This window comes from Theropithecus gelada, chromosome 1 (genome assembly GCF_003255815.1).
Source record: "Theropithecus gelada isolate Dixy chromosome 1, Tgel_1.0, whole genome shotgun sequence".
Classification (NCBI taxonomy): Eukaryota; Metazoa; Chordata; class Mammalia; order Primates; family Cercopithecidae; genus Theropithecus; species Theropithecus gelada.
Window position 1 is genome coordinate 35,546,753 of NC_037668.1, and position 9,882 is coordinate 35,556,634.

Sequence of the window (9,882 nt, forward strand, 5' to 3'; positions counted from 1 at the left end):
AGTTTTTATACTGCTTATAGAAATAGAGGATGGGTATTATAATTCAATTGGTTATGTAGTTCATGGACCAAAAAAGATTTAGTACGCTAAAACTCTCTTAAGTTCATCTCTATAAAATCTTTCTATATGATGTAGTAAATTTTTTAGACTTTATTTCTATGCCCAATATTTTCCTTTTAAGATCTTTTCCTTGAGAAGAAATGTGTTAATCAGATGAAAAATGTTTGGAGAGGATTTTGTGACCTTAGAAAATATTTTTTATTCTTTGATGTTTTTCACCTGTTCAAAAAAATAGACTGTACTAAACAAAGCTATAGTAAATAACTGGAAAAAGATATTGTTGTATTTCACTTTTAAGATCATTAAGCAATGCCTGTATACTTATGTAAGGTTGCTTAATTATAAGGCATGTTAAGTTATTTAGTGACAGTAAATTTTATGGGGATTTGTGTCTGGAGAAGGTTTAGAGATAATTTAATCTTGTTGCTTTGGGAAAACTGAAACTGTTAAGTAACTTACCCAAGGTCACACAATTAGAAAGTAGCAGAACTGGGCCAGATCTTGGACTCTTGACTCTGAGTTCAGTGTTACAAAACCTTACTATATCAGGAAAAGTTGTTTCGACTGTGACTTACTGGAGCAAATTAAGTCTTTCATGTTTTAATGTGTTGCTCCTTAGTACGTAGTTATGTGTACCCTTTGTATATTGGGGATCTTATTTAGCATAAAAAGCCTGGAATGAATAATTTGTAATTTTGACCTAAATGTGCCAAAGCTTGCGAGAAATTTTGAGCCAGGCAAAGGAACTTTGTTATAGGAGTGAAAAAATAAGTGATACGTAAGCAAATAAATGGGTGAAATCAATGTTATATAAAAGAAATGATCTCTTCTAGAAAGCATCAGGTAGACTGATTATTAGGTACTCAGACATACTATCCAGTCTGAAAGTAATTATTTTTTCTCTAACTCATTTAGAAGAGTTACATTTTGATGAAATACATTAATTATGTAGATATGTATATGTAAATCAAGTTAATTAAAATGATTTTTTTATGTTCAGACCTAGAAAGACCAGCTTCTGTATTACCTGAGTAGCTAACTGCAGGCTTAAATCCCTTATATTTATAAGATTAGTGATTTGCTTTTGAAAGGATAAATCTCATTTATATTCTAGGGGATGAAGTAGTGTTTATGAACAAAATAGTCATATATTACTATAATTCTTCTTACCTAAGAAACTTAACATTTTTTCAACTGCTTAATAAAAGATTTTTGGGTTTTGTGAGGTTAATTTTATAATTTTTATGTGCTTCATCGAAACATGGAGAAAGAACCTTTAAAAATAACTCTTGGTTGTGGGCAGCTGCTGGGATTTTCTCTGTTCACTCACATGTCATGGAGCACAAGCCTGATCCTATTTTAAAACCTCTTGACCAGATTCCTGCTGCCATGTATCTGATAAATGCGTAAATGAGTGTTATTAACTAAGAGGAATAGTGGGACCTCTAATGCTCTTGGTCTCACATTGACTAAACTGAGCTGCTATTTCTGACTTTGCCAGTGTACTTTAAAGGTGATTTTATGTATTATTTTCTCTAAATTTATTGTTTTCTTCTTTATAGATGATCATGGGAACAGCAATAGTAGTCATGTAAAAATCTTTTTACCGAAAAAGCTGCTTGAATGTCTGCCGAAATGTTCAAGTTTACCAAAAGAGAGGCACCGTTGGAACACTAATGAGGTAGATAAGTTTCTTTTTTTAAGGGTATAATTATTTTAAGGGCACATTTTTTAGGTTGTTTTACATAGTCCTACTTTATATTAGCTTTAAATTTAAATACTGATCTAGGAAATTGTAAATGAGATTATTTAATCTGGATTTGACAGAAACCAACCAACATGTTTTTTGATCTGTTTCTGATCTGCTTGGCTTGCATTGAAAGATATAAAATGTGCACGTTGACTTAACTAAAGTAGCATGAGTTTCTGTCTGTTTTCTTGCATTTTAGTGTCTTGCATTTAGTGGTTAACCCTGCCTGCATGCCAGTTAAACATTAGTTCTTATGTCTTCATGAATTAATAAGTATACAGTCCCAGTGTTCCACAGAATGTGTAGTGTCTTGACAATGTGAATTTCTATAGAGTTGGAAAGGGCAGGCTTCGTATGAGTGAAACAGCTTTTCTTCCTTTCTAATGAAGAAAGTTTACTTAATGCTAAGAATTTTTATTAAGACTGAAGGCTGTACAGTAGATTATGTATTTGGTATCCAATTAGAAAGTAGATTTATGAAGTAGAATGAAAAAAGTTCATCATCTTGGATGATGTTTCCTTTTTTGGTAATTTTTAATCTAGGAGTCTTTCTGTTAGGCGTGGATTGCTTTGTCATCTTTTTTATTTTGAAATCTGAATATTTCAATTTAAGGTAATACCCGTTTAGTGTGGTGATGAGAATTGGGTATACATTCGTCAGTTTGGGAGTTATATTCCTTTAATTCAAATACTGGGGTTGCTGGTTTTGTCAAGTTGGTGTAAATCCATTTGTGTGCCTGGCTCAACGTTGATGTCCAAGTTAAAGCAAATGTAGCGCCCTACCCTTATTGGACACTCAGTTCTGTTAAAAGACACAGGAAGAAAATAGTGCTGCCTGTTGAACCTTATTTTTTAAAGATTCTTTGGCGCTAACTACTTCCTAGTTCAGAATGCTTTTGTTTTCCATTGTGGGAGGTTATGTGGATAAAAGTCTCTTTCCTTATCACAGGTTAGATTGAAATACTCACTGGAACCTTCCAGCTTTGTTACCTTGTCTCAACTGATTGTAAAATTCTTTGAAGGTTTCTATGTTTTGATCATTTGCATAAATTATATTTTCCCCTCTGACAGAATGTTTTTGCTTTGACAAACGTTTGCTAGTTTAGAGGCCTGCTGTTTAACCAGTTATTTATTAACTATTTCAGACATTTTTAGACATGAAAATGAAGTAGATATGCTGAAAAGTAGTCTTAATCATAGATTGTTACTCTTTCAGCAAAATAGTATCATATAATTTGGAAGCCATTTAATAAGTTGGAACTTGATTATGAATTATTTAAAAACTCAATGTAGTATTCCCTGAAACATAGATTTGATACCAAATTGTTATACACATTAGTTCTAGTTTATTTATAAATGTAACCCAACCCATAATAAGTATGTATTTTTCAATATTATATTTCTTGTGGAATTGGCAGCTTATTTATTTAATTTTTTCCCATGGAGCTGTGTCTTGTGGCAGTTTATTTTAATTATGATTTGACATTCTATTTGAAACCAGAAATTGCTTAGTGAATTAAAATCAGTGGCCTGAAGAGTCTTACAAAGCTGGATGTAGCAGTGTTGGGAATTTAGTTGGTAGATTATTTCAATCAGTGGCTTCAAAACTTTTTGAAACTTTTCACGTAACCCTTCAACTTTCACGTATTTATTTACTTCTAAATTATTTACATTTTGCACCTTACTAGTATATTAGATACATTTTAAAGCATCCAATAAAGAATTTTTATAGAGGATGAGATTAAAAGAAAAAATGAGAAGTGGTTCCTTATTTTCTTTCTGGACCTCAGTCCCCACACTCCCTTGGAGGCCAGAGGCTGCTATAGTTCAGATTACAGAGAGGAAGATGCATCCCTTTCTCTGACTGGTGAAATGCAGCATTGAGGATTTAGATGGAAAAACGTGGATTGTTTTGCGTCAGCTATCACTCATGCTGAAATCTAGGTAGAGGAGCGTATGTTCTGAAGGGTGGAGGCAGCAGGAGGTGGCACAGCTGATGGGTGAAGCCATGCAGCACCCTTTCCCTTGGGATGGGCTGTTCTTTCAGTTAATTGTCAGCTCAGCTGACAAAAGCTCCTACGAGGGAACTGAATTTACGGGTTGACTCATTTCTCTGTAAAGGACCTTGACTTTTTTCTTGTTTTATTTTTTGGCTTTGGAAAAATAGAGGAATATTAAGTGTGACAGCAGAAGACTTACGCTACGAATAGTTAATTCTGCAGAATGTTATGTGGCTGTGATAACCTGCCTTTTTTTTTTTTAAACTGACTTGGATAATAGGAGGAATAAAACAATCAGTGCTGTTATTAAAGCACGTCTTTGATCTAGCTGAGTATTGGCATTTTCTTACATTTTTCAACCTGCCATCCTTCATGTTGACACGAAAACCTGAAGGAAACGTAGTTCAGTGGACTTGTTTCTCATTGGGGCTTTGGGGTCCCATGTAATGCTAAATCATATTTAGTCAAAATTGCCTGTGAAATCCCTTGACTTGCTCATAAAGTTTAGTCAGACTGCCCTTATTAAGAGCCCGTTTTCCTTCCAGAGTTGGAGTAGATTTCTGTGTTTTGGTTGAGGACCACATGAAGTAGTCGGCTTGTATTTACAAGCTGTGTTGTACAAAAACTCTATTTCTTAGATCCCACTTAAGGGGCTCACACTGGAAGAGGCGTGTGGGAATGCGCACAGTTGAGAGCACAGTAGATTTGTGTTTTCCATCTCACTCCCTGTACAGCATATGTTCACAAAGTAAGACTGGTGGCTGGAGTTGCCTGTATGAAATGTCAACTGTCATCTTTCTCTGTTTTCCATGTTCGTGCGTGCTTGCTGTCTCTCTCTGCTGGATGTGTACAGTTGAATTTCTGGGTATAATGTGACTCCTCTATATTGATAAAGAATTTCTTTACTCAGACCTAGGTTTAAATATTTGTGGTTGTTTGAGAAAACCTTTTATACTGTGTGTGTTGTGAGTGAGAGGTGCTCATTCCATCCTTTTTTTTTTTTTTTTGAGATGGAACCTCGCTCTTTCACCAGGCTGGAGTGCAGTGGTGTGATCTTGGCTCACTGCAGCCTCCGCCTCCCGGGTTCAAGCAATTCTCCTGCCTCAGCCTCCCAAGTAGCTGGGACTACAGGTGCATGCCACCATACCCAGCTAATTTTTGTATTTTTAGTAGAGACAGGGTTTTACCACGTTGGCTAGGATGGTCTCCATCTCGACCTCAGGATCCGCCCGCCTCGGCCTCCCAGAGCGCTGGGATTACAGGTGAGAGCCACCAAGCCTGGCCCCATCCTACCATTTATTGAGCACCTGTTCTTTACTAGTGACTGGGTACTTTATATAATTATTTGTAAGCTTTAGTATTGTAAGGCGGGTAACATTTCCTTTTAGAGATGAGGGAGTGTAGGTAGAAAGTAGTTATTTTAGGTGGGGTGCTGTGGCTCAAGCCTGTAATCCCAGCACATTGGGAGGCCGAGACTGGCAGATCACGAGGTCAGGAGATCGAGACCATCCTGGCTAACACGGTGAAACCCCATCTCTACTGAAAAATACAAAAAACTAGCCGGACGAGGTGGTGGGCGCCTGTAGTCCCAGCTATTCGGGAGGCTGAGGCAGGAGAATGGCGTAAATCTGGGAGGCAGAGCTTGCAGTGAGCTGAGATCCAGCCACTGCACTCCAGCCTGGACGACAGAGCGAGACTCCGTCTCAAAAAAAAAAAAAAAAAGTAGTTATTTTTTGGTCAAGAGGGCATACTGGATAGAGCCTGTCTTGGAGCTTAATTTCTTCTATGTTGCTTGTTAATTCTTAGGAGCTTTCATTCTATAGTTTACTGTCGAGGCTTTTAATCAAAGGCCTGCAAACCTAAACTACAGCAAGTCTATTGTGTAATGTAGTTTTTTTTTTTTTGAGACAGAATCTCACTCTGTTGCCCAGGCTGGAATGCAGTGGTGTGATCTCAGCTCCCTGCAGCCTCCACCCCTTAGGTTCAAGTGATTCTTGTGCCTTAGCCTCCTGAGTGGCTGGGATTACAGGCATGTGCCACCACACCTGGCTAATTTTTGTATTTTATAATTTTGTAGAGATGGGGTTTCACCATGTTGGCCAGGCTGGTCTTGAACTCCGGACCTCAGGTGATCTACTCGCTTCAGCCTTCCGAAGTGCTGGGATTACAGGTGTGAGCCACCGCGCCTGGCCTGTAATGCAGTTTTGAATTAAAAAGAGTTAATATAGGCTTAGTATTGTGGGTTCATATGCAAATGTTTGGTGAAGCTGAAAGACACTAAAAGGAAGACTCTAAGAAGGTAGGAGAGATCTTTGGACCTACTTAAGCTACTTTTAACCTTTTGTAACTCGTTGGAATACCTAAAATCCTCTCCCTTCTTGGATGTTATTTGCAGTTGCAGAATAAATTAAATGTTATATCTAAAACCAAATCCATTTTAGATTATGCTCTCTCAGCCACAAACACTGTTCCTCAGGCTGTAAAGATGACACAGGGAGTGAAGGCGATGATGGCTGCACTAATTATGGAAGCTAGCATGCATTGAACATCTTTTGTATGCTAGGCACTAGTAAGTCCTTTACAGGAATCATCACATTTAATCTTTCAGTTAATCCTATGAGATAGATTATTTGTCTTCATCTTATAGATGAGGAAACCGAAGCCATGGGTATGTTAACTAATGTACCCAGAGTCAGAGCCGGGAAGTGGGGGACGGTGGAGTTCAGCCCCTGCAGCCTGACTTTTAGAGTCCCATAATCCCTCGTTTTGTCCCACAGAGCAATATCAAGTTCGCTTTTCCAAGATCTTGTAGCTATTTAGTGACTTCTGATCCTTTCGTTTTATAGAATTGTTGGGCTTCTTCATCTGATTTTAAAATGTTGTAACAAAGTTAATATATTTTTGCATTATGATTTTTTAAAAAGTGGCAGACACTCATTTGTTAGGAAAGTAGTTTTGATTCCTTTTTTTAAAAAAACTTTTCTCCTACGTGTATTTTGATAGTTTCGATTCTTAATGACTGTTAGTATGTGGACTATGGATAATGAAAAAACTGTATTAAAAATAGAAATTTTGTACCTGTGTGTAACTTGAGCATTAGGCCTGACTTTTATATTCAGGGCAGGGGAGAAAGAATGTATTAAACACAGAGCACATTCATTAAAGAACCAACTCTTGTTTCATAATCAGTTTGGTGTTCACATCTTCATCAGGTGAACTGCTATAAGGTTTCTGCATTTTAAGTTAGTATTTTTAAGGCCTAGAGCCAGAAATAATTATGCTAACGCAACTGTCTGAATTCACAAATGACTATTTCATAATTACGTGTATTAGTACTCTATATATGTTGTCCAGACTGAAAATTCTTTTGTTTAGTCATTAATTAGCTGTTTGACTTAAAATATAACTACTGCATTCCCTAGTCTCTGGATCTAGACTTCACTTGGCATTCTTCCAAAACCAAACTAATGCAGCACCGTGAACCTTTTATAATGAAAATGTTCTCCCTAAATATGTTCAGATCACTTTTATGTGTTACTATTTTTGTACTAATGTTCTTTTTTTGTTTTTCCTGTAATAGACAGTTTCTCTAGAGTAAGCAAACAAAATAGAATTCTAGTTTGTGCTGATCCTTAAAGAAAGTTTCATCAGATGTTTTTATTTGGTGGTAGCTTTAGAGTGTCATATTAAATGCATTTTTTAATGGTAAAATGTCTATATAGAGAGCAGTATAGGTTGATACATTCTAAGCCACATCGAAGAGTCTGCAGGAGAAAAAACAAAACTTGAATAATAATTATAATGCTTTTTATAGGAGGAAACTAACTTTAAAAATCGTGAATACTTTTTCCCGCAACTTTTTATATTTAGGTAAGAGAAATGGACTTTAAGGATGTAAGAATTATTAAATAATATTTTATTTCAACTATTTTTAACATCAAACCACCTTACCTTTTTTTTTTTTTTTTTTTTTTTTTTGAGACGGGGTCTCACTGTCATCCAGGCTGGAGTGCAGTGACACAATCTTGGCTCAACCTCCACCTCCTGGGCTCAAGCAATCCTCCCACGTGAGCCTCTTGAGTAGCTGGGACTATAGGTGCTCACCACCACGGACCTGGCTAAATTTTTGTAGAGACAGGGTTTCACCATGTTGCCAAGGCTGGTCCAAACAACTGAACTCAAGCAATCTGCCTGCCTTGGTCCTTCAAAGGCTGGGATTACAGGCGTGAGTCACTGTGCCTGGCTACCTTACCTTTTAAAAAATTTGTTTAATCATTTTTTTGGTGTTGGTACATAATCTTGAGTGTTTTTTGTGTTTCTGATTTTTTTTCCTTTGTGTAACTTAGTGAGTGTTAGGTTTAGTGCTGTAATTTTTCAGTGATTGGTTTTTCTAGTGTATTTATATGTTATCTCTTTGAAATATAGACACACATTTTTGGGGGATCATTTAGGACTCTTCAGACTTCCTAAACATGAGCTAAGCTGAAAAGCACCAGTACTCTAATCATAAAGGCAGGTAAGATATTTCAGTTTTTATGACTTGGAAAGTCAGTTAACCTTTAGGTACAGCTTGGTTTTGTTTAGCTTTTGGCAGGGCTAGTGGTTTGAACGGTCCCAGATTATTTTGTTCCAGGCAGGGCTTTTCTGATTAAATTGCAAAAATGAAAATGCAGATATAAACAACACAGAGAGCCAAGTTTTAAGAGTGACATTATTTAATTTTTGAACACAGTATATGGTACGAAGTTTCAAATTAAATGTGATACTTGTATAGCAGTTGGGTTAAATATAGTTCCTCTGTTTGCTTTGCTAGTATGAAGTGAGATACATGATACTGAAATCCAGGTATGCACAAGCCTGGGGATCAGACAGCCTGTGTCAAATGTGCAGTGCCTCAGCGGCAGCAGCAACACTCCTTGGGATATATTGAAAAGCTGGGGCGGAATGTCCTCCCACATAGGTGAGGGGAGACAGGTGAAGGCAGGTATGACACTGAGGAATAGTAAGAGAAGTAAATTGCACCCTCAGAGTACAGCAATATTTATAACATTTGAATAAAATGTTAAAGAACATTTTCTTTTAAGGAAGAAATTCCTGTGGGTCTTCCTCAGTTTCAATCTAAACTAGTTTTATTATACTATTACTTCACTGTGTGGCACTTACCTGGCCATAGTCAGTGTTCAATAAATATTTGTTGGATGAATTAATTACGTAAAAACACAAAAAACTCAGTATAAAATTAATTATTGGAGTTCTTATGCAAATATAAAACTCAGATATATGCATTACATAAAAAGAAATTACAAAACTAATGAAGTTTTATATTAACAGGGTTAAATGCAATAGATGATGTTTTGCCAAAACTAAATTGTCTCTTGCAACATGAGTATCATACTGACTGTTCTCAAGAAGGTTCTTTTGAATTTGGCATGCTGTACTATCTTGTGTCCTGCAATTATTTTACACTGAGAAGCTGTTTTTTACACATTACACATTTGTATAAGTCTGTCATTAGGCCTTGGTACAAATACATCATTTAGTTTTAAATTCACTTCTGGTTTTTCTCATTAGCCCAAGAAAAATTTAAATGACACTACTGGGTACTAGGGAAAATGTAACCACAAATCACAAACTGGAGCAATGAATTTATGTGTTAGAACATACTTGATTTAGGTGTTACTTTTTCAGATTATACATTCAATTAAGATGCAAAGTTAAAAATTTTTTATGGACTTACAGCCGCCTGATAATACTTCCACAGAGCCTCAATTGAGAAGCACTGCTCTCTTGGAAAGGGTGCAAGAGCTAGTGTCAGAAGCAGATTCGAGTCTTGGCTCTGCCGCTACTCAGCTCAGTGTTGGGTAAGGCACTTAACCTACTTGGCCTCTCTTGGATCTTAGGTGATGGCGCTTGGTGACCTTTGAAGATTTGTCTTTGAAGATTATTGTTGATTTTGAAGGTTTTCTTTGGGAGTGTTGGACTTTCCAGGGAGGCTTGGGTCCAGCTTCGGAGTTTATTTGATTCTTTTTTTTTTTTTTTTTTTTTTTTTTTTTTTTTTTTTTTTTTTTTTTT

General features: G+C 36.5%; 1 protein-coding gene across 8 annotated transcripts in view; it reads left to right on the forward strand.

Moving 5' to 3' along the window:
* CAMTA1 (calmodulin binding transcription activator 1) overlaps nt 1-9,882 on the forward strand; it is a 969,422-nt gene that overhangs the window by 39,487 nt on the left and 920,053 nt on the right. For all 8 annotated transcript variants that reach the window (XR_003116898.1, XM_025367744.1, XM_025367761.1 and 5 more), the window contains one exon: nt 1,623-1,741. Coding sequence is in view for 7 of the 8 variants with exons in the window: in XM_025367744.1 (XP_025223529.1) it covers nt 1,623-1,741 (119 nt within the window). In the remaining variant the exon portion in view is untranslated. The remainder of the gene's footprint in view (nt 1-1,622; nt 1,742-9,882) is intronic.